The 25,457-nt window shown below is 42.0% G+C and overlaps 1 protein-coding gene across 3 annotated transcripts in view; it reads right to left on the bottom strand.

Annotated features, from left to right (window-relative positions):
* SRRM3 (serine/arginine repetitive matrix 3) overlaps positions 1-25,457 on the bottom strand; it is a 454,137-nt gene that overhangs the window by 247,497 nt on the left and 181,183 nt on the right. For all 3 annotated transcript variants that reach the window (XM_088446398.1, XM_088446399.1, XM_088446400.1), the window contains exon 3: positions 17,257-17,510. In XM_088446398.1, the coding sequence (XP_088302524.1) occupies positions 17,257-17,480 (224 nt within the window). In that variant the 5' untranslated portion in view covers positions 17,481-17,510. The remainder of the gene's footprint in view (positions 1-17,256; positions 17,511-25,457) is intronic.

The raw sequence follows: 25,457 nt of genomic DNA, 5'->3' as shown, positions 1-25,457 counted from the left end.
GGAGGGTTAGGTTTAGGCTGCGGGGAAGGGTGGGTTAGGTTTAGGCACTTAGAGGGGGGATTAGAGTTAGGCACTTGGGGGGAGGTTAGGGTTAGGCACCCCTAAGGGAGGGTTGGGGGGGGGGAATTAGGTTAGCGATACTTACCTTAGGGACAATCTGGATTTTCACCCTTGCCGGGCTGCCGCTGTCGGGATTTGAACCGCCGACCCTGCGTCCGGCGGTAATACCTACTACACCCATTCAGATGAGTTGCTTACAGGACCTGACATCACACAGGCCCTATCTCCTTCTTTTATGCTGTGTTCACACTTGGCGATATATATTGTTTATTCAATCGATGAGCGATATATCGCAAGTTCATCGGCAGGTGTGTACACCCAATATGTCTGTGAACGACATCATTCACAGACATATCAGCTCGACCCTGCAGCACAGCTGATGCTTTGTGCATCTGGCTGTGTGTATAGACGACCCGCCGACAGCCCATACATTTGATGCAAAGACCACCAACAACTGGGCGAGCAAATGTAATTGCCTGCCCAGTTGTGATGTCGGACCGGACACATCAAGCTCCTGATTGGTAAGTGTGTAAAGCTTACCAATTGGCCGCTCTGACGGCGGATCGGTCCGACATTGTAATGGGTACCTAGGCACTACTTTCTATTGTGTAATGTCGACATTGTCAGAATGTCAACATTAGGGTTAGACTGCGGACAAGAGGTTTAGGGTTAAGAAGCATACACACTAGATGATAAAGTGAACGATATGTACGATATCGTTATCGGTCATATCGTTCAAGATCGTCCAGTGTGTATGCACAATATTGTTAATGATGCGTGCTCCCGCGGCTCGATAATGATGTCTTCCATCGCCTGAACTTGCAGACCAATCTGCAAGTTCGGGGATACGGACAGATGACGTCACTGAACGATATAGTTAACTATATCATTAAGTGGATATGCTAAAATCGTTTGCCCGGGAGAGCCCGGGACTTTAAGGGATAACACTAGACGATATCGCTCGTGGAGCTCATCATGTAGTGTGTATGAGCCTTTAGGATGCGGAGGGAGGTTCAGCGGTTTGACCAGAAGTGTTGGTCATATGACCGTTGGAATCCAGAAGCTGCTCTGGGGCCGCTGCAGCCGCCAGAAGCAGGTAAGTTATCACTGGGCTATCAGGGATGATATGTTGACAGTCTTTCATGTCGATATTTCACCAATGTCTCTACATGATGAATGTTGACATGGTCAATGTACTACATTATTATTGTTGACAAATCATACCACACCTCAATTATTCTCTTAAGTAAACTGTACCTTATATACATACAGTATATGTACTTATATTACTATTACAATGTAAAATTATTAGGATTTCAATACAATGCACAGACAAGAGGAATCCATCACAAAGGTTAAATAGCTGCAATGACCCACAAATAATTAGGGAAAGTCATTGTCATTTATTGAATTAGGTAAATTGGAAAGTTTGCAAAGAAAAAGCTTGATCAATAATGACAAAAGCAGTAAGGACTAATGGATCTGAACTGCAGCCATCATCAGGCTGTTAAAGAGAAGGAAGCTTCAATAAAATGAACACAATAGTCTCATGAGAAAAGGGCAAACGTACTGGCGCTCAGTATTCCCTGAGAGTGCCTGAATCAGCCGCATCTCTTTCAGTAAAATCAGTCTTTCAGAATATAAATTGCAAAATATAAATGCATTATTTTACATTAAACAAAAACACTAAACATAGAATTATAAGATTGAGGAAGAGATGCTGAATAGGAAAATCTCGCTATAGCTTGTATTAATATATCTTTTAATTGTAAAGACAGTAAATGTGTAAAAATGAAAGAATGCCCTTATGATGCTTTTGTAAATTGTGAATATAACACCTCCGGGTCTATTTACTAAGCAGTGTTAGGAGACAGAGTGAAAAGTGATAAGAAAGTGATAAGGTGCCAGCCAATCAGATCCCAACTGTAATTTTTCAAACACAGACTGTGAGATGACAGTTGGGAGCCGATTGGCTGGCACCTTATCACTTTCTTATCACTTTTCACTCTGTCTCCTAACACTGCTTAGTAAATAGACCCTCTGGTGAGGTGATAGTGGAAGATTAAAAGTTGGTACAGTAGTTAAATATAACAATAGATAAAATATGCATATATGAATAGATGACAAAGATTCACAGAGATCATATTGTACAGTAGCAATATAATAACAAGCTTAGTTTAGGGGGGGTGGCGATGAGCGGGGGCGGCACAGGTAACATGGCAGATGTCAGTCCATAAAGAAAATAGATCTCAGACTGCACATTCTGGACGAATATATATATAATTGGAGGTGCTACCTGTGGAGACCATTGATATATACACAAAGAAGAAATACAGGTGCACAACTCCAAATTAACTGATTATATATAAATAAATACATTTTGCAGTAAATACAATAGAGGTATTTGGCATAATCTTGGCCAAGCTTATGGGCCTGCCCACCATATCCGGGTAACCTCTTGTCGGGCAGGTTCCTAACATACTAAGGCTCAAATCCAGAGCGCAGGACACCCCCAAACTAGCCCAGCCAATCCACCCCAAAGCACCGCTCTAATAAGAAAAGTGAAGTGTTAAGAGCAGCCGCTGGCCGCATATAAAGCATAAAAATAAAAAAGTGAAATACATATATATAAAGGAAACAGACAGTGAAGTATTAAAACTTCACTGTCTGTTTCCTTTATATATATGTATTTCACTTTTTTATTTTTATGCTTTATATGCGGCCAGCGGCTGCTCTTAACACTTCACTTTTCTTATTAGAGCGGTGCTTTGGGGTGGATTGGCTGGGCTAGTTTGGGGGTGTCCTGCGCTCTGGATTTGAGCCTTAGTATGTTAGGGACCTGCCCGACAAGAGGTTACCCGGATATGGTGGGCAGGCCCATAAGCTTGGCCAAGATTATGCCAAATACCTCTATTGTATTTACTGCAAAATGTATTTATTTATATATAATCAGTTAATTTGGAGTTGTGCACCTGTATTTCTTCTTTGTGTAGATGTCAGTCCATTTACTAGTAATTAGTAGATTTTACTTCTTAAGTAGTACTTTGTAATTAAAATGTACGATCTTAAGCTTCATTGTATAACAGAACAGCCATGTTTACCCAGAAACTGTAAAACCCTAGCCGACATCCCAAGTCACTAACATCAGTACATAGAAAGCCTTAGTGCCTATAGTCTAAGTTTCTATGGAGCATATTTATTATCGGGTTTTAGACCTGATAATTATAATTTCTAAAAGATGCCGTTAGATACGGGTGCTATCCTGGAGCTTGGTACGTTTCACAATATAGCATCCACCATTGAAACCGATGGGGCAGCTATTGCGATTGGAATCAGGGGAGCCACAACAAATATCTCCAAAATTCCTGCGGAACCATCATACATCCAGGGGATGCTTACATTTTGCAGGGATTTCCTAGCAAAATTTGTTTAATAAATATGACCCTATGTGACTGTACAACAGAAGAAAGTATGTCCCATAGAGTAGAACTGTCACAGGACTTACCATAAGGTGTTTTCCATTACTATGCCAGGTAAGTCCTCCTTCCTCTCTAACTAAGCCAAACACAGTTCCAGGCCAGTTGATGTGCAGCACCATCTTGTCAGGGCTGTGTGTGTGTGCAGCTCTGCCTCAAGATGGACCAGGTGAGGCAGAGCAGAGTAGGGGAAGCCAAGGGGGAGGCGGGATGAACCAGGGGGAGTAAGGGATGAACCAAGGGTGGGGGTGGTATGGACCAGGGGGGGTCAGAATGGAAAACGAGGGAGGCGGGATGGACCAGGAAGCAGGGTTGTCTTAACAGCAGTCTGGGCAAAGCAATGCACTGGGGCCCCTACCCACCCATTCACGGGAAAAAAATTTAAATGGTCAATAAAATTAAACCCTCCTACTCTGTCTGACTGGTCTGAAGCCAGCGGATGAAGTGAAACTGGGACTGAGGTGAGTACTCGTCACGGGGTGGGGAGGTTAGATCGGAATACAGTGCATCGGCGGCCGTCTTATAAAAATATCACAAATTTACCAACTGCCTGCGGCTGCAGTGGGGTGGGTTGGTGGGCCCCTACAAGCTTCGGGCCCTTGGGCAACTGCCCAACAAGCCCAATGGAAGAGATGGCCCTGCCAGGAAGGAGATAGGACATAGCAACAGGGAGGTGGCACAGCTATGGGGAAAGACGGGACAGAGCAGGGGAGAGGCAGCACAGAGCAGAGATTGAGGGGCCGGGCTGAATTCTGGATGCCAATTGTCCAGGATTGCTAATGCTCTGCAGTCCGGACAGGTCATGTGGTTTCCAGACTGTCCAGAGCAATTCTGGATGGGTAACAACCCTAGCAGTGGCAGGTGTGAGGTGTGAGAGGCATAGAGCATAAATCGTGTCATCATCGCCCCGCACCCGCTCATCAATGCCTCAATTTACGGGAGAGTGCACAGGGACATTAAGGGCCTCATTTATCAATGGGTTTTATCATTCACAATGAGTGCTAAAACTTGTTGTGTACGATAAATGGTGCTCCAGCCAATCAGCTCCCAACTGTCATTTTTCAAACAGATGAGCTGATTGTCTGGAGCATCATTATCATACGCAACAAGTTTTAGCACTCATTGTGAATGATAAAACGTGTTTGATAAATGAGGCCCTAAGTCCCTGGACCACTCGCTTTCACAAAGATTAAGAAGGCTGCTCTACTCTCTCAAGAGATCAGGAGAGCTCCCCAAAATTCCAGAAGAGTGAGCAACTAGGCACATATCTGTTTCCTGAGTTAGCCCATAGAGCCTTATTAGCTGTGAACGTATTATTACAACACCAAAGTAAATAAGCACAAAAATACATAATCGAAAAAGCTATATTAATTGAACAAGGACCCAAAGATAACCTTATTGCCAGAAGTTACATAATAGATAAATTAAGAGTACATTAGTAGTATTTAAGGAGAACGTTTATCGTAATTAAGGGGGTGGTTCAAATGTCTAATATACAATACTGTGAGGCTTATAACATTTAAACATTTATAATATTTAAAATATTGTCCAACATACAAAGCATCTGCTTTAGTAGCCTGCACAAAAACGGCATGGAGCCTCAGTGTGATATAAAAGATGTAATAGCTTCGAAGGTAATGCACACCTTAATTTGTGTTTGTGTTGTAGTGTAAATGACTATTGGAAGTTTAATCTGAACATGGAGCAGGGAGTCAATGATTAATGTTCTGTCTCTTCCTTCAGCTTGGATGGGCATGTCGGTCAGCAACAGCTGGAGTGGGGAGGGTTATGCATATTCACAGTAAAACCATACTATTACATTAAAACAAAAAGACCTGAACTTCTATACAATTACTTTGATAAGCAGTTTACAGTCTAAAAAATTTACTCCACAGGGAACATAAATGTAGACGTTTGCAGGCTTGAAAGAGATAACAGTCTTTTGTGTGTGTATAGAGGAAGTATTGCAATTAGAGACGAGCTGTTTAGATTCTGTTTTATCAACAGTTCCAAATTTTACCAATCCAAGTAGGAACTCATAATGGGCCAGGTTTATCACCAGCCGCATTTTTTATATGGATGTGATAAATTATTTTTGCCTAAATTTGCAATGTGAAAATGTACTTTGACACAAATTTACCATATGTCCATTGCCGGGAGACGGGCTCGCCAATGATGGACACTTTCACCAGCTACATTGGCTGATAACATAGATACTATTAGCCCACATTAGCTGCACAACAAATGTTAATACAATGTGAAACAAGGTCTTTCAAGTGCTAGTAAACTTTTTTAAGGGAATGGCATTGTTTATTTATATAAAGCAGTTTATGTTTCAGGTTTTAGTGTTAAAATATTTTAGCAAATGTGATTGCCTTGATAATGTGAAAAGACTTAATAAAAACTTTCATACAATTTTTGCTGCTTGAAAATTTGTTACCTAGGGCGATACATAATATACAGTACAAAGCTTTTTAAATATAAGGATTAATATTAGTATACAACTTTATATGCCTTAGCCAGGGTCAGTCTTAAGGTGGTCACACAAGCTTATTCTGTTGTTTAACTTGAGTCAAGCAACAGAATTACCTTTCAATTTTTCCACTCATGTAGGTGGGTCAATCAGCAAAGAAAACTGACTGGGTTAATTCCAGTTTCAACACAACCATTAAGAGCTGTCAGTAGATGATACAGTTGGTTTTAGGTCACACAGAAATAAAAGCTATTTTGAGCGGATTGCTTGATGTTGACTGCATTGCTGAAGCATGTATAGCCTGCTTTAAAGCAGATGTATCCCTGATGTTAGCTAATACAAACTGGGACTAGGGCAGAGTAACTGATCTCCCTGGAAAGTGCACAGATAATGCTAATTGAAAGGTGAAGATGTGCTCCACATAAAGCAATATTTTTAAATTGACCCAGGAGGCAAGGTACTAACCTTTCTGAATCGTACCCATGTTTTGGATAGATGGTACAGTAGAGGTCACTATTAAACTTGTATAGATGTTGCTAGAATGCTCTCTGCATTGTAAATTGGACACTGGAATGTTTTGTATACTGTATAACCTTCATTAGAATGCCTATTATATTGTACATATGTTACTAGCATGCTCTATGTATTGTATAGAGGTCATTGCAATGCACTGTGTATTGTATTTCAGTCACTAGAATGATGTTTGTACTGTATATAGGTTAGGAGACTGTTCTCTATATTACATAGAGATCACTAGAAAGCTCTGTGTATTTTATGGTTGTCATTAACATGTTCATGGTATAGTCTAGAACACAGGTTCTCAAACTCGGTCCTCAGGACGCCAAAGAGTGCATGTTTTCCATGTCTCCTCACTGAATCAAGTGAAATAATTAGCTCCACCTGTGGACCTATTAAAATGTGTCAGTGAGTAATAATTACACCTGTGCACCTGCTGGGTGACCTGCAAAACGTGAACTGTGTGGGGTCTTGAGGACCGAGTTTGAGAACCACTGGTCTGGAACTGTGTTTCTCAAACATGGTTTTCAGAGCCCCTGACCAGTCCAATTTTCCAGACCAAATGTGGATCTTTAGAATGTGTCAGTAAGGAATGAATGCTTTATTTAACAACAGATTGACAACAAAACATTCAGATGTACACAAGTGCAGAAGATGCTGACCCCACTAGGAGGCAAAATAAAAATACCAGATGTGACAGTAAAGAATACACCATGTGGTCTGGATAATGTGAACTGATACGGGTCCTAAGGACAGAGTTTGAGAATCACTAGTTTAGAGGTCCCTAGAATGTTATCTATATTGTATATAATTATCTGTATATTATGTCAATACAATACAATATTCAATGTATTGTACAGAGGTCTCTAGAATAGTCTAGGATGTAGGTGGCACTGGTAAGTGTTGTATTTGACTGTAGCTCCTGGACATAACAATTTTTCATACAATTAATTTGCTAAATAAACCACACCCACATTAGACAAATCACATCTGCATGGCTATTGCATAGTTGCCGACTTCCTGGCTGCTCATTCCGGGAGGGAGCAGCCAGATCAGCATGTAAGGGGGCGTGGCCAGTAACAGGGGGCGTGGCCGGGTGAATGACTGCCGTTTGTGGGCGTGACGGGGTGGGGTCACGCGATTGCATCATTTTGGCCCCGCCCCCGCTACACAATGCTGATAATACAGGCATTGTGAAGCAGGGGGCAGGACCAAAATGACACAATTCAGTGTGAATCGCGTCACCGCCCCCCCCCCCCGCTGCGGGGGTTTAACAGTTAATCGCAGGGGGGTGTCGGGGGAATCGGCGGCTGCTGGGAGGCTTGCCTGCCTTCCCGGGGGGCTGGGAGCTGCACCCGATTATCGGGAGGCTCCCGGCCGAATCGGGAGGGTAGGCAACCCTGGGCTATTGTCACAATCCTTTGTCCAGCCTGCCCCTGGTTAAGTTTGTAAACACCTAGGTCTATAGTTCTCATATATTTTAAATTTATATTTCAGATACTATTTGTTTCTCACTCATCTATCTACAGTATTTGTATGTTATTAAAGTCTTGTCACTCTGTAATACACCATATTTCTGAAAGTGCCTCAGGTTTTTCAACAGCTAAAAACACTGTGAATTTATTTTATTTATTAACAGATACTTATATAGCGCCAGAATATTCCATTATGTTATACAATTGGGTATAAAACAGTAATAAATCAAGACAGGGTAATAACAGACACCTGGTCCAATAGCAGTCGCATCCATTCCGCCACTGGGAGCAGCAGTTGCTCACCAATAGGACAGACTAGTATTATACCTTTTCTACTAAATAATAAAGGTTATTGAACCCTATAGTATTTTGCAATGCAAGATAACTGTATCTAGGAACTTTTATCTGCCTCGTACTACTGTCCAGTGTCTGACCTATCTGAAGTTATTTTAATTGGCTTCAATACAGTACATCCAATGTCAGCTTCACTGTTAAACAAGAGCTTTTCTTTCCACATTATATAATTTCAGTTCTACTTTTGTTATGCTTTAAAATGTTTTCTTAATTTCCACCTCAAATGCCGACCATGAATGTACGTTGACTGCTTTACCATCTGTAGCAATGCATTAGTGTTGTATGTTTATAACAGGTATTAGGGTAAAATGTAATTCACAAAAACCAAATTGCCAGATATTTTAAGATACCGTTCAAGCTGCACCTACCTTTGTCAGACTGCAAGTTACACCTATTCCCTCAGAGAGCTTATCAGCTGCTTTGGACTTCAATATGACTTACAGTATTAATTTGTCCTCTGCCGCGTCATCTATTGTCGCCTTATGGATGTCTAGATGCTTGCTTAAAGTAAATATTGCTAAAACAGAAATCATTAGGGTTATTTAATTCAGTTAGCTGTGAGGTTCCATCAGAACTTCACAGGCTAATATATAATGGGAAATATGGCCAGCCATGAAACCTTGCACTGAATTAAAATGGTCCCAGACTCTCTCCTCCCACTAAAGACCCTTTTTTCCCAACTCTCCATCTCTGTTGGCAACATCTCCTTTGGCCCTTAAATTAACTGCCTGGTTATCATCTTCCACTATGCTCTCTAATGCTCCCACCACATGTAATCCCTTCCCCAAGCACTCTTTTACCTCTGTAATATTTCCAGGATCACGCCTTTTCCTTGGAAAATCACTAAAATTCATATTCAAGCCCTCCTCATTTCTTGCCTACATTACTATAATATAGTTTTCTCTGCAGTTCCAAACTCCTGCCTTGACTCTTCAGTCTATCCATAACCATATTGGCCACCTAATTTTCCTCTCTCATCGCTCATTTTCTGTTGCCCCCCTCTGTTAGTTGCTCTAACTGTGCCATCAAATCTATACTCCTCTCAGGTATCTGCAAAGTCCTTAACCATTCTTCACCTCAATACTTCTGCAGTCTCATTTTCACTCACACTCCCTCCAGCCTGCTTTGTTCAACCAATGACCGCCTTCTTTCATCCTCCCTGATCACCTTCTGCCACGCTCACCTTCAGTGCCGCCCCCAACCTCTGGAATGCACTCCCACACCCAAGCAGCCTTCAACTTTCCAACCTTTAAGCTCGCTCTTAACACTCATCTCTACACTCAAGCCTACCAAATCTTTTCGCAACCTTCCAACATCTTTGTTCCCCACCTCTACTTCCTTACCCTCCCTCTATATACATGCAGACACCCTGCAATTTAAGATCTCATTAGCTTTCCCTCTTCCCAACGTATACTGTACGTATGTGTAATTACTTGTGTCTGTAAAGTTATGTTTGTATGTATTAATATGTATCATTGCAATTTGTTGTAAGTTTTACCCCTATGTACGATGCTACGGTGCTTTGGCACTATATAAAATATAATAATAAAAGACCAGGTTCCACCTCATATTGTTTGAGCTATTTGGTCTGTCAGAACAGTAAAAAAAGTAAAGTATTTATCAAGGAGACAACATGAACTTATTAAGTATTGGGGTAATAATAATTTAGTACAATATTATTTTCTTATTTTATGAAGGAGCTAATAATGTATTATTTTATTACTTTGGCAATATTAATTATTTTATTATAGTGGCATTACTATTTGATTTATAATATATATTATGAAGGGGCAACACATTACAGTATATGATGATTGGGGCACCACAAATGCCAGAATGTACATGATAAATCCAGCAGTTTTGCTGTGAAACCACATGCAATGTGTGTCTGTTTGCCTCACATATACAAAATAAAACATTATTGTGAACTATTGTAACTCGGCAATTTCAGGGGAGTTAATCTATGTAATTAGAAGGCTAAGATAAGAAAGGGCACAAGTGTTTAAATTGCTGAGGTACAATTTCACGAACCAGTTAATAGACCCACATGGAGACAAGCTGCTCTGTTTAAAACAGATTGTGGGCAACCTGCAAAGTATTATACAAATTGAAGCCTCTTCATTTAAATGGCAAAACAAAAAGCAAATGCATATTATTTTTATAAAGCAATCAACATTAAAAGGCTAATTTCTACATGCTAAGGCCATCACTTCAACACATATATTAGTACATGTTCTTAACAAAAAGACACAGAACCTCATTCAGAGTCTCTCGCAAGCGCTGTGTGCTCGCAAGCGGCCCAATGGTTTGCGAACGCGCATGCGCACGCTTCGTTCTGCGCGTGAACAAACTACTCTGTGCGAGCACAGCCCGCTTGCTCGCCCAGCAAAGACAGCCCAGTGAAATGAGTGACAGAAGAGGCCGTTTGTAGGTGGTAACAAGGGCAGGACACTAATAACGGAGGAGTGGAGGTGCGAACGCAGGCGTGCATAATTAACAGGCATCATAGTGCACTTCACATGCTTGTTTTTTACACTGAAGTCCTCGCAGTGCTTGCGGCAGGGTAAGGCAACCACAAGCGCTGCGATCGCTACCGATGGTGCTCGATGTACCAATGTTTTAATACACTTCCTGGAGATGACGTGTGCAAGTGGGCGTCTCAACATAGGCTAATGGGTGTCAGCATACACAAAGCGATCGCTCACACAGCCAAAGTGGGTGTGCTTATGCCTTGGCGAGCGATCGCTTCCCATGGCGTCACTTTGAAAAATTTGCATACGCTGGATGCGAGCAAGCGGCCGCTTGCGAGAGACTCTGAATGAGGTCCACAATCCACATTGAAAGTATTGTAAAACAATTTTACAGTACAATCACTTATCTATTCACTACTTTGGGGGATAAACAGTAAGAAAAGAGAATAAAACTGTAACTTACTTTAAAAAGGTATTTAAAAATAGGTACAAACAAAAACAGGACATAATTATAATTTGCGGAATTTTGTTTTAGATTTTATGGACCCAGGGCCTGATTCAACTTAGAACGGAATTGCAGAGCTGCACGCAAGCTTTGCAATTCCGTCTTTGCAATTATGGTAATGCAGCCAATGTCATCACGCCTTCTGCATACATTACTTATCCAAGCTGCATTGTACAACGCAGCATTGGATAATCTGCAGGAACATTGGCCGGCTAAGTCACCATTGGGGTCCCGCAATCCAGGCCGCCGCAGATGAGAGAAAGAGGCCAGTAAATCTCCGTCAACCGACGGAGATCCTGGCCTCTTCCCTCGACGGCAGCGACACTCCTCCGTTTTGGGATATAGAGGCCATTGCCACCCACAGGCGTCAGCAGCAGACTGTCAATCACTGACAGTCTACTGCCGCTCTGCGTGCAAACACACAGGACTAGTACTGCACATGCGCAGTATGGGTCAGGCGTCTGTGCAGATTCCCAACCATCGGGAATCTGCGTTCAGCAGTGCACTAGCATGCATGCTGAATCAGGCCCCCAGTTTAAATCTTTGAATCAGCTTCACTTATTTTTTTTTATTTCCTTTACTCTACTGTCAATCATGAAGCTTTTTCTACCCTACAACACAAACTGGTAAGCTCAATTTTGTTTTTGGGGGGTTTCATGCTTACCTCTGAAGGAGTGACCAAACCAGAGAGTAAAGTACTGAACTTGATGGACATATGACTTTTTTAACGTAAAAAATAATGCATCCATTTTTTCACTACCCTTTTTAGAAATGCAGTCACCTCTCGTAGTTTCAACAAAATGGATCTTTAGATCACGATTGTTAATATCTTATATATTTATTTTAAAAGTAAGATACACAGCCCACTTGTGAAGTTCTGATGCTGAGCACTAACATATTGTCAGTGAGAATTAATGTTCGTTTTAAATTATGCTTAGAATTCCTTCTTGTTTGGGGACTTGCCAGTATATGTAATTACTGTGTGATAGTTTAGCTTTGGGTTAGTTAATTGCTTACATAGCAGTCCTACTATCCCTTTTTTTAATTGAGCCTTTGGAAAAATGCATTCATTGTCTGAACAAAGTGCTGTGTATTGGGTCAATTAGTTTGAATCATTTATGATGTGCTACGTTATAAAAATATATGTTGGATTTCAAATATAACAAAAACACATTTTCTTATTATATTTCTAAGGTTTCTTTTACACCTGTTTACCCAATATTCAAAAGATGGCAGCCAAAAGTGTACACACTAGTAGACTTATCAGGGCCTGATTAAGGGGAACCTGAGGCCCCCAAACACAGAGGTCAGTGTGACCCTGTCGAGAACAACTGTTCAGGGGCACCTGTTTCCGCGGTTGTTCTATTGCATGCAGCAACACAGTCAGTGCTGCTGCATACAGTGCAGAGTGGCTCCTGAGTCCCCTCATCAGTGTCACGTCCTTTACGCTGATGAGGGGACTTGGGAGCAACTTTGTCGAAATCGGGAGGTGGGGTGAGTAATCAGGGTCGGAGAGTGAGGCAGTAGGCTCCTGGTCATACAAAGAAAAAGAGTAAAAAAAAAAAAAAAAGCTCCCTCTATACAGGAGCGAAACCGGTTGGAGGATCCAAAGCCCTATGCAAATGCACAACTGGACATTTGTTATCTTAGTGCATTCGCCCCTTTGCTATAGTTGGGACTGGTTGCCATATGCTTTTCATTGTTGTTGCCGTCCAGTTGGGGAATCCTCCATACCATCTAGAATATAGAGGCTACTGACGTCCACTTCTAGCGTCAGCATCTGGGATTTTATGCCCAGGCGGACTCCTGCAGGTGGATATACGGGCGGTCACCCACAGCTATGCGAGCGGCCAGGAGGCCACAACTAAAAAAAACCAGCGCCCGCCCTGATTCAGAGCGAGCGCTCGCTTTTAGCGAGTGCCTCTGAATCAGGCCCTGAGTCCTTTTAAAAGCACAGTGTCATTCATAGATTAGACTTGGAGATCTCCATGGAATTATTGTGACCATTATTGTTGTTGGTTTTATGTATTTTTATATGCAGTACTTGTTGGTACATATGTATGTGTTACATGTTCAAATATAAATGTTTGCAATATGGCTAGTCATATTCTAGTCTGAATAAATATACACTGCATGTAGAATATATCAATAAATATATATATTTTTAGTAGACATCAGACCCTCTGATTATTCTATTTTATTTTATACTTGTAGATTAATGGTGTCTTTATCAGCGCAAATAGACTTTTTTTCTTGTACTGTATCTCTTGTTTTAGTAGGTTCCTGGTGCCTTGGGGGGGATGGGGGAGGAGAGTAGGCTCAGTGTGGCTTGGGGGGGTAAGCTCTGTGTGGCTTGAGGGGAATTGGGGTAGGCTCCATATTTCTTGGGGGGGGGTCTCTGTGTGGCTTGTGGGGAGGGGGGTAGGCTCCATGTGATTTGAAGGGGTCCCCCACAACTTAGTTGCCCTTGAGAAACCACAAGCCTTAATGTGGCACTGAGCCTTGTATAAATGCCTCAGTTAGTCCTCTAGGGCTAAAGTTGGATACACATCTGAATGGTTTGGTGATTCTGCAATGGGCCGATACGATGCAACAATATATCGTGTCCATGTAGACACTGCATGACCCACCATACTTCAGCATGATATATCGTTGCAGGCTTGAAATTTTGAGAACTGAGTCAGGACCCATGGACTGGGCTGATGGGTCGTTGGATCCGGAGACTTGAACCAGACAGGGATTAGAGGTAACAGCCTCTGAGCCAGAGTGGAACTGCAGACTTGAACCAGAATGGGTCCGAAGGTAACAGCAGCTTAGCTAGAATGGAACCGCAGGTTTGAACTGGAATGGAACCAGAGAGGACAGCAGCCAGTTGGAGTGGAACCACAGGCTTGAACCGGAATGTAGCAGCAGACAGCCAGAGTGGCATCCAAGGCTTGAACTTGAACGGAGATAGCAGCCAGCCAAAATTGGATCGAAGCAACCAGTGTGGATCAGCAGACTTGAACAGGAAAGAGACAGGAGGTCGCAATAACTCACCCAGACTGGGACCAGTGCTTGAAAACAGGCTGATAAGTGCAGGCTGGAAGCAGGATATGGCACAATGCTGCAGAGTGGAAGGCTTAGACTCAAGAGGCAGCAGCTTGCAGGAATCCAGTAGCGCAGGTTCAGGCAGTGGAGCAGAGGTACAGTAGTACTCACTAGTGAGTGAGGATCACATTGTTCCGACAAGGTACTTATGTCAGGTGCAGGTTTAATTTGGATGCTCTTATCAGGGATAGAATGAGGCGGTAATGTGAGCGCAGGAGACAGGTAGAGACTGGATATTGGTGCTTTCTTGATCAGAGCCAACATGGCTGCGCCCACAACTCTCAGGAATGAAGTGACAGTGCTCTGGGACAGAGTCGCCCACCTTAATGAAGCACCACTGGACAGGATAAGAGTGACTAAGTCCTAGTTTTGTGACACACCTCATATGTTGCATTGTCCAATCTGATATGCATCACAGCAGATGGGAAGGTGCGACCACAAAATTCATCAAACAATGATTTGGCTGTGTACACTATATGATGGTCATTGCAATCCATCGCTTAACATATGAAATTGCATTTCTTAGGAAATACCATGTTATGTAAAGATTAGTCCTTTAACACTTTTCTGTCATCATAATACAACCACGGTAATCAGGAAATACTGTAGCAGGATTAAAAAATTTACTTTAACCACTTACAGTAACTGACAATCTTTTTCCCAGTAAACAGCTCAGAAATGGTAGTTTTTTTAAATTACTTATTAAAGTTTAAAAATGATTTTTAATAATATATTTAAATATTTTATAAAAAAAAACCATATATATATATATATATATATCTAGGGCGTGTTTTGTAACCCCCCCATCTACCGTGATCATAGGCCCTCATTATAAAATAACTGCCCACCCCCTATAGGCAATAGACCCCCCCAGGGGACATAAATCCTATACACCCCCTACACCCCATTTGTAGTAAAAAAAATCCCTATTTTCTAGACCTAACCTCCCCCTGTAAAAAGACCCTTTTTTTCTTAGCCCCCCTCCTCCTCCTACCCTGTGGCCAGTATATGTTTCTTTAATTATTACTATTTAACCCCCACTCCCCCCTCCATTTCTCTTTATTAGCCCCCCATCCTCACTGTTGCTAGATTCCCCTCCCCTGGCTACTCCCAGGGGCATACACCCCCACCCCTTATGCAGAGCGCAGCGGAGCGTGTGTCAGGGGAGACCGATCATCAGTCACTACTGCTCCTCCCCGCACTGTGATGCCCGGCACATGCGTCCTCTCGCAGCACTGTGATCCCTGGCACATGCGCCCCAGAGTGCCATTCGCACGGCATTCTGGGGCGCTATTCCGGAAGTAATGTTGGCGGTAAGAGAACCCCGGGGTCTGGGGAGTCAGAGTAGTATCCTCTGCAAAAGCCGGGGGAAGCAGCGGGGCAGCGTGGTCATATGTGATGTGACGTTGCCAGCTGAAGCACATGCAACGCCAAGGGGCTAAAGGAAGACTGTAACAGATTGCGAATGCAGCCCCTCATTAGATTGACCACTTAGCTCTTTCTTTTTCAGACTGTTCATTTTATAAGGCATACAACTTTTTTTTATTAGCCATAGCAAAGATGTATTTAGAGTCATGCTGAGAGCAATGTTAATATATCCACATGTATATACTGTATGTACAGTAACTGCAGACATGCCGACATTCTGACTGCCCCTGGCCATGCAATCGCGTCATTTTTGGCCCCGTCCCCACTACAGGCAGCAGGGGGCGGGGCCAAAATGAGGCGATTCGGCGTCACAGGCCTCCCGCTGCCAGGGATTTTCTTGTAATTGCGGTGGGGAGCAGGAGGGATCGGCAGCTGCCGGGAGACTTGCCTGCCTTCCCAGGAGGTCGGGAGCGGCACCCTATTTTTGGGAGGCTCCCGACCAAATCGGGAGGGTAGGCAAGTATGAGTAACTGACATAATTTCTCTTGCATATGTATGTTTTGGAATTTGTTTATGCCCAACATTCATCTAATGTGCATTTAGAAGTAACCTTTTGGCTGTGTCAAGTTGGTTATAAGGTTAGTTCAGCATTTGTTCTGTGCATGGTGCAGTTCGAATATACAACTTTACTATCGTAGATCTGAAGGGTCTAAAATGTAAACAAACTAAAAAGACATTGGCAGGTCAAAACGGTAAGAAATCTTTGTCCAGGACCAATTATGCATTAGGCGATGCAGATGGCGGGCCTGGTGGGTCCTAGGGTCCTATCTGCCACCATTTGCCAACCAGTTAAATGCTTTTTTTATTGTTATGTTTTAAGCATTTTTTTAAATGGACCAAAGCAGGCAAAGATTTCAGGGAAAAGGATGCAGACAGAGAGGTTTGATCCTTCCACTATATTGCTTGTGTCAGGTAGTGCCTCATGGTTACTAGAATGATAGCAGGTCCTTGGACCTTACTGACAGTTTAGAAGGGTGGTCCTTCCTTCTACATCACAGGAGAGTAAGCACCAAAATGTACATTATTATGCAATAGTGGATATCTACAGCTTACAAAAGCCTAAGGGGGAGATATATCTAAAGGAGACAGTTGGAGAAATTTCCCATAGCAACCATTCAGATCCTATCTAGCATTAATCAAGTACAATCTATAAACTGATTGTAAGTTGTGGTGTTTGAGCTGTACTGTATATAATTTCAGAATGTTTGAGTTTTTGGTATTTTTGGTCTCATATATCCATAAGTTATAGCCACAATTAATATCTATATAAATTATTGATCTGTGAATTATGTGCATAAAACTTGCGTACATTGTAGTATCTTATAAAGACTTTGATACTTCATAGAATGTTCATCTGTACCTTGTGACTGTAACAAAGTGTAATAAACACAATATGCAAATAACTCACCCCTGCTCCTCCATCATTTCTTGTAGCTCCATGCACTTGAGTTCTACTCGTCTTTTCCGCTCATGGTCTAGGATTTCTCTGTGGGCCTTCTTGACAGGGTTGGGTTCTGCAGCTCTCACTTCTTCTTCAGGTTTATGCCAGGTGCCTGAAGCACTGGGCTGACAAAAGCCATTGGCAGTTTCCTGTGGAGATGGAATCCTGCCACCATTGTTGCAAACAGACATTGCAGTGCTGTCTCACAATTCTTTTTCTTCCTGTGAAAAAGCAAACAGATTCATTTGAGCTAACTTGTATTTCTTATCTTCCCCACACCTTTGAAATAAGAATGGTAAAAAGAAATTAGTCTCCATGCACTGAGCCGCTCTGTTAAATTAAAACTGACGGCTTAATGGGGGAAGAGCTGTACTAATCTGCTTTTCTGCAAGAAAAGAACCAACACTGTCAACCAAGCAGCACACTCCATATTATAAAAGCTTCCAATGCAGACAGAGAAGTCAGTTCTCATATATTAGGGATTTGGGAGAGCTGACCATGCGTAACACACGGTGAGATTGCCATACACCCCAATGGGAACAAATTGTTATAGCTAATTGGAAAAGAAGCATGGGCAGTATTAGAAGCTATTATGCACATTGTAATGTAATTACAGACACACCTTAGGAGTATTGCTGATAGTAAGCTACTATTAGCTGTATTATTAAACAGCACAGCCTGCATTCATTTTCTTTGCTTAGCATAAACAAAATATAAACAAAAATTAGATTACTGTGCAATGAAACAGCTGGTGCACTAAGGTGATAAAGAAGAGCCATACCGGAGGATTATTTGAGTTCTGGGAGAAAATCCATCTATCAAAGACATGTAAGACAATTCAATGCTTGAGTACAAGTCATTGTTAGTATGCGATTGCTTTGCTATTGTCTTCTTAATCAGATTTTTTTTATTTTGCAGAAGGCACACATATCAATATAAATATATTTTGTGTAATGAAAAGGGTGGTGTACAAAATAACTTTACATTTTAGGACTGTAATCCCACCATTTAATAGTTTACATGAGCACTGTTCTCAAATGTTATGGGGAAGGGGGAAAGTTCTAAGCGTTTTTAGTCATACAGTAACCGCACACAACAGCAGAATTAATTGACCATTATCCTGGCTCTTTATTGTAGATTATAAACTAAATGCAAATTTACATATACCGTGCAAAACTTCTCAGCTATGCGAAATGGCCTGTTCTGCTGCAAAACTGAATTCATGCAACACATATCTGACACTTTGCTCATCTCTAATACTGTCTTATCTCATTATATAATGAGATGCTACAGAATGCTGCTATATTTTGACTGAGTTACATTTGCCTATTGTGTTTTTATAACTTTAACATAGGAAAAATTTTACTATGACTGTAAGAGTATTTGCGTTAGAACTTCTATGCTCTTTGAACAAAGACTATTACCTCCACCTTTGGGAGAGATAATCATGTATATTAACTGGAGAAGCTTACATAAGGATATTATTAACATCAAAGAACCATTCTTTCTGTAAATCTATGCACTTTGAAGCAGGGCACTTTGCCTACTCTCCAGGAAATACTTGGAGAGTCACAAATTTCTGGGAGTTGTTCTCGGCTCCCATGAGAGTAAACAACACTCCTTATGCTGGGCATACACTGCCAGATAAAATGTCTGTCAGACCTACAGACATTTTATCTGGCTGCCTGCCAGCCGCAGATGTCGGCGGCATACACTGTGAGAGAAATCTCACAGTGTATAGCCCGACATCCGCGCTCCGCCCCCGGGGGAGGAGACATTTCCCTGTTCCTTCCGTAGGAAGGAACACAGGAAATGTCTGTCTGTCGGCCGCGCTGGGCATACACTGCCCGATGCGGCCGACAGTTTCCCGGGTATATATCGCATCGGACGGGCATGCTGGACAATCCAGCATGCCCGACCGAGCAATATTTAACCCTCGGTCGCCCGCATACACGCTGCAATTATCGCGGCGATCCGCCAATATCGGGCGGATCGTCCCGATAATTGCAGAGTGTATGGCCAGCATTAGTAATACCTACTTCTGTAGTGATGATGTAATTTGACATGTGGATAGTCCTGTGGGCATGAGAATAAGGGTCTGATGAGGAGAATAAACTTGAGGCATAGACTGTATTATATCAAACTGAGTGCATGCAGAGACATGAACGAGTACATTGACAAGATGTTGACCATATCTCACTAATTAACATCTGTATGAGACCAGGTAGACTAGGAGGAGGTTGCAATGGTGATGTTACAGTATCTAATGCCTGAATTTGATTTCTTGGTGGTGGCTTTAGAATCCAGTATGACTCAGCTATGAACGGAGATCATGAGGGCTACTGCAGTTCCAGGAATGCATACCAGTTGAGACAAATGCTGAGAATTCTGCTTTACTCACAGAGTACATTAAGCCCAAAATGCACCAAAACACTATTGGTACAAGTGTTTCATATGTTACAAAGTAAGACATACCATAAAGCCTCTGAATGCATACTGAGTGTGATAAAAAGAGCAAGTCAGCTTTAAATGTCACAGACAGTTGCAGGAAGTACATGGGCTCGGGAGCCATGCAGTATATCAGTTGTAATCAAGAATGGTTTACATAATTGAGCACGTGTAACCCTTTAGCAGTCAGGAAGATTGGAGACAAAGTTCTTACAGGCACTAAAGTCGGGAGAATCATGGTGCATCTGATAATTAAAGGTGAAACCATAGTCACAGACATCCAGTTTGTGTTATTCTGACCAGATTTGGGTACAACCCTCATTGCCATAAGTGTACTAGAAGACAAATTATTCAACGTCAAGTTTGCAGAGGTCAAGTGTGTTGTGCAAATAAAAGAGGTACTGTGATAGCAACAGCAACCCAGTGCCAACAATTATACATCCTAGATACAAAGGAGTGTTATGCAATGGCGGCCTATGATTCAAGCATTGTATGGTGCTGTGGCACAGGTATTTAAGCCACCTAGGGTATGATAATGTCCAGAAACTTCTTGATGGGATGGTGACCATAATAACCATGAATGATAGAGCGACCAGCATGTGAGAGCCGTATATGGGGTAATGGATTACAGACTCCCACACAATTAATATTGGGCCTAATATAGATGTGATCGCAATTCCAATATTTAAGCAGATTTAGCGATTGTTTGCCATTGCGCATGCATGTAAGCCACACAGTGCACGTGCACCAATTCAACTGAAGGTTACTCTGACACAGAGGATTCACTCTTAAAGTGAACTTTACTGTTTTAAGCAAGCATAGAGCTGTCATAAGTACAGTGAGTTCCCAGATAAGGCATCATTGTGCATGTACTAGGATGGAGATGCATTGTGCGATGTACGATCCCATGCAGCGCGATACGGGTGGGGAAGCGGGTTGCCGGCATATCGGGTGGTCAGGCAGTGGATCGTTCCGTGTGGGGACCTTCCGATATGTCGACCATCGGATCGGCCGTCGCATCGCTAGGTGCATATCACACTGTGTATGGGGGTCTTCAGTTAAGTTGCAAATTTATCGGTCACTCAGCAAGTCATGGTGCTTCTTCTAAGTGTGGTCTAAACAATGAGAGTTTCTACATTTTGTCACATATTTATGTGGTTTTACAGTGAGAGCTAACTTATTAATATGTACCCCAATATCATCCAAAATGGCACTAGAAAGACCAGCACTCCTGTCAGTTACTGATCCCATATACAGTATGCCTCACAGTTACTGAAACACAAAATGGAAGTTGCTCAGAATTTATAAGTAGCAGCAGGTGCTAGAAATTGGGGGGTGGGGGTAGAAAAAGTATAAACGGGTAAATTTACTAAATGGCAGTTTACTAGAGGGTTTGTAACTGATGCACAGTGCTGCCATTTTTGCCCTACAAACCGCCAGATTTACTATTCATTGCTTTGGATGGTCATTCTCAAACCGTGACGATGTTCCGCGGTTTAAATTTGGCCAAACCACCAGAATACTGTAAAATGACAAAAGACTGGTGTAAAGCCACTGCATGAATCTCGCCAATCAGAAGATAAGAACTTACAATAGACTTATGAAATAAGGAAGCAAATAACAGTAATAATTCTCTTATACAATAATGTACTGTATTAGGATGCAAAATGAATGTTAATTTTAATAGAGCATAATATTATTTATTTATTAATTATATATGTTAGTTGGTGTAAAAAATTTTTTCGAAAGTGGACAGTATTTTATTACCATAATATAATAAATGTTTGGAGATTGTCACAAATTCCAATAGTGGTGCAGCTGAACTCATTCATTCATCTTGCACAAGGCTGGGATTTGGTTTTGTGACATTTCAGAGCTAACCTAAACCACCAGACTGTTAACTAGCTTACAGTATATAAGTGAAAAGCTGTAAAAAGTTCTGATACGCTTCAATGTATATAAAAAAAATACAAAAAAGGTATTTTCTTTCCTAAGCTACAGTATGTGTGTACAATACTGTACTTTCATACCTGGTAAATAAGATGTCAAAATTGAGAATTATATTTCAGTAACCTGTTTTACAATGGGGTGATGCACAACTCTAGTAATAATAATAATATTAATTTATTATAAAAGTATATGTTGTCATAATTTGAATATAGTAATTTATAAAATATCAATTGAAAGGCTCATTAGAAGGAAACATAAATAGACGCAAATAAATTGCTGCTTAGACTTATCTACCTTCTGGAGCATGTGCATGAGAAAGCAATCTGAGTATCCCCAAATGCTGCTCTTGCAAAAATGCAATTACCGTTGTCATGGAAACAGTCTCTGACTGACCTAAACCTCAGGCTGTGATGTCAGATCCAATACTAGCAATGTTCCCTTGGGATAGCTGGATCTGTGCTCTTCTCTTCCCTGAAACTCTTAACCTACTGAAAGCCCAGAGAATGCTTGTTAAGTAAAAGAGAGAGAAGGCTGCTGCATGCCACAAGTTACATTTACCGCCTACTCTTATTGTTATTAATTTATTTGAAGTTAAAAAAATGTTAAATAAATATATTAAGGCAATTTACATTAACAAAAATTAAGAACACAATAATAAATATATTATGTGTTGTGGAAAAAAATTGTTACTTGCTATTGTCTAAAACATGACATGTAGACTAATGGAAAAATTAAAATGCTTAATTGAAATATTTACAGTGTTGGATATTATGGGGCCTATTCATTAAACCTAAAAATTCTCTGGAGATAATTAGCTTTAGAACTCTCATGGAGTTCTAGCTAATTATAGGTGGAATTCATCATTCCACCTCTCCATAAGTATCTATTCCGAAAAGCTGTCATTTTTGCGATGACAGCTTTTCGGGAAATAGATACTTTTCCCTGCCTACACTACCTTATCGCATCTGGAAACAGTGCTGGGCATGTGCTGTTACATCTGTAAAACCAGCGCATGCGCAGCACTGCCTACAGATGCGCTAAGTTTGTGTACCCCCCCCCCCCCCCCCCCCGACTTACCTGTCCACGCAGCAGCCTCCGGCTCCGTCCTGCTGGTCTGTCATGTGGTTTCCCAGCAGACCACATGACAGATTAGAAAAAAAAACAAACTTTTTTTTTTGTCTAAACTTTCTTGTGCTCTGCTGGGGAGCACACATGTCCGACCAGCCTCCGGAGCCTGAGGACGGAGCAGAGCGCCGGAGGGACTCGTCGGGGGACCTGCACAGGCGGATACAGGTAAGTTTCACCTGCTATTCGCCACCTCACAGTGGCGAATAGTAACTGCATCAAATTCCGAAAATTGATAATTTTTGGAATTTGATGAATACCACAATTTCCACATCCCCATACTATGGGGAGTGTGGAAATTAACGCAGGGGAACTTAGCAAGGAGATATCTGTGATATCTCCTGTGCTAAGTGGCTACATGAATACCAAAATAACGTTATTTAAGGAAAATGTCCTTAAAAACGTTATTTTAGTGTTGATGAATAGGCCTCTATGTATGTGCAGGTGTTGTAATCTGCAGAGTTATAAAGGCACACACCAGTGGTTGAATCAAACTATGAACAGCCCAGTTACATAACCAGTGGTGTTGGTTTAGTAATAGATAGCAGGTACAGTCATATTCACTGTTACATACTGTACACACTTAATGGAGCGGAGCAGGATTTTATACAGCTCACCAGCTGGTGAGTGTATGACACTTGTGGGTAGCAGAACAGGATACTTGAACAGCCTTTTATGCAGGCAATAATCAGGTCTCTCATGTCACCCTACACAGTGGCAAGATGGCGCTGTGCCTGTGCAGTACTAACTATGGTGGCCATCTTGGTACAGGGAATAAAGCAACAACATTCATTTGAAACTTTAGGGGGGAATATGCCCTGCAGCTAATTGATCACCCCGCATGTGGAAATGCTATTCAATTAAATAGCATTTGGTGCAGAATCAATGGGTTTTCCCAGAGGGTGCCTTTTCTCGCTAACTTTTCGTTTGCGCTCCTGAGGCTGCAAGGCAAAGTCCACCTCTGTGGTTTAACGCACGTGGTAAACCCTGCTGATTGAATTAGCGAGGACAGGAAATTAGACGAGGGGTAAACCCTGTGGCTAATTCAATTCCCCCATTAGTGAAGTCATTTTTAATCTTTTGAAATTCCTATAAAAGGCCTAACACATTTTGTAGAGTCATTGAGTCCCCATTCAGTTAAAACATATGCAGGTATTGCTAAAAAGAGAGCATTGTTCCTGGTCAGGATTCGAATGGAGGAATACTGCGTCTGGAGATTTCTGCTCTACTGATTGAGCTATTATAGCTGCTAGATCCTATATAAGCCAGGTCCTATGACTTCTTCCCTTGTCAGGTTATTGTACTCTTGACCAGTAATCTACTGTAGTTGCTGTTGTTCCTGCTGCATTCTGACTTCTGTTAATCGATTCATATGTACTGTTACTGGCTTGAAATCAACTTCGATCTGAATCACCTTTTGGTAACGACTGCACCTTACTGGATAACAACCCAGCTACCTCTGACCATTGCTTGTTCATCAAGTTAACCTTCTTTTCCAGATATTGGACTTTGATCTTGACTCAAGCTCATAACAGAATAATGTAGACTAAATACGGAATCCATGATAGGAAGTCCATTAAGTACTTTGAAAAACAAATAAAATAGTTGCCAGGTTCATCTTTCTAATAAAGTGAAGGATGAATGGGCTATAGTATGATCTTGATGCATTATCAGGGGCAGATTGGGGAACCCGGAGAGCGAGAAAGTTCCCGCTGGGCCTGTCCCATGAACCTCACTGCTGGACTGGTCTACACTTCTGGCCGGGCCGACACTGCATGCCGTTTGCTGCGCTTCCTGGATTTGTGTTACTTCCACTGTGGAACACAAACCGGAAGCTCCCAGCTCCACTATCACTGTGAGGTGTCCACTCCTCAGCCCCCCCCTCGCCCATCGTCAGCCCCCGTGTCTGTGGGATAGTCGGGAAGTCCCCTGGGGCTGCGGGTGGTGAGGTAAACCACGCAGGGACGAGAGGGGTGTGTGCAGCTCTATAGTTGGGTTGGAGTAGGAGCTGAAGGAGAGGCACACTGGTGGAAGGAGCTTTCCTTTCACGCTCACTCTGCCTATGCAAACTGTGTGGGGCTGCTGTCAGCGCTGAGAGAGGGATGGCAGCCAGGACCCATTAGCTGCAGAGAGAAAGTGACCTTGGAGTGGAGGTGATTCTTGTTCAGTAAACTTCTTCCCAGCGAGTCCCTTCTACTCCCATGTTGCTCGTTTACTCCCACCACTACTCCCATTGTGCCATCTGCTCCACACTACTATTCCCATACTGCCCCTGCTTTCCACTAATGTTCCTATTCTGCCCCCTGCTCGATAATGAATAAATGGGCCCCTTGGAGTGAAGATTAATCTGTGTTCCTGTTATATCCACAGCCAAATATGCAAACAGAAAGAACTAATCAGACTCTAGAACACTATGTTTCACCAGTTACCTTCCACATGAATCTTTGGATTTTTTACCTACTGATGATTTCCCTTAAAACAACAGCCCAAATGCCTCAACTTCTTTCTTTGCCAAGGTAGGATTGTTTCCAGCACTAATTCAGAATTTCCCAGTTTTAACACAAAGTTCGGCTAAATGAGACTTTGGGCTCTATTTACTACAATCCGCATTTTGAATACAGATTGTAGTGTGATATTACCGACTG

The sequence above is a fragment of the Taudactylus pleione genome, unplaced genomic scaffold (assembly GCF_031769625.1).
Source record: "Taudactylus pleione unplaced genomic scaffold, aTauple2 ptg000397bl, whole genome shotgun sequence".
Taxonomy (NCBI): domain Eukaryota; kingdom Metazoa; phylum Chordata; class Amphibia; order Anura; family Myobatrachidae; genus Taudactylus; species Taudactylus pleione.
This window is presented reverse-complemented; position numbering and strand designations above follow the sequence as displayed.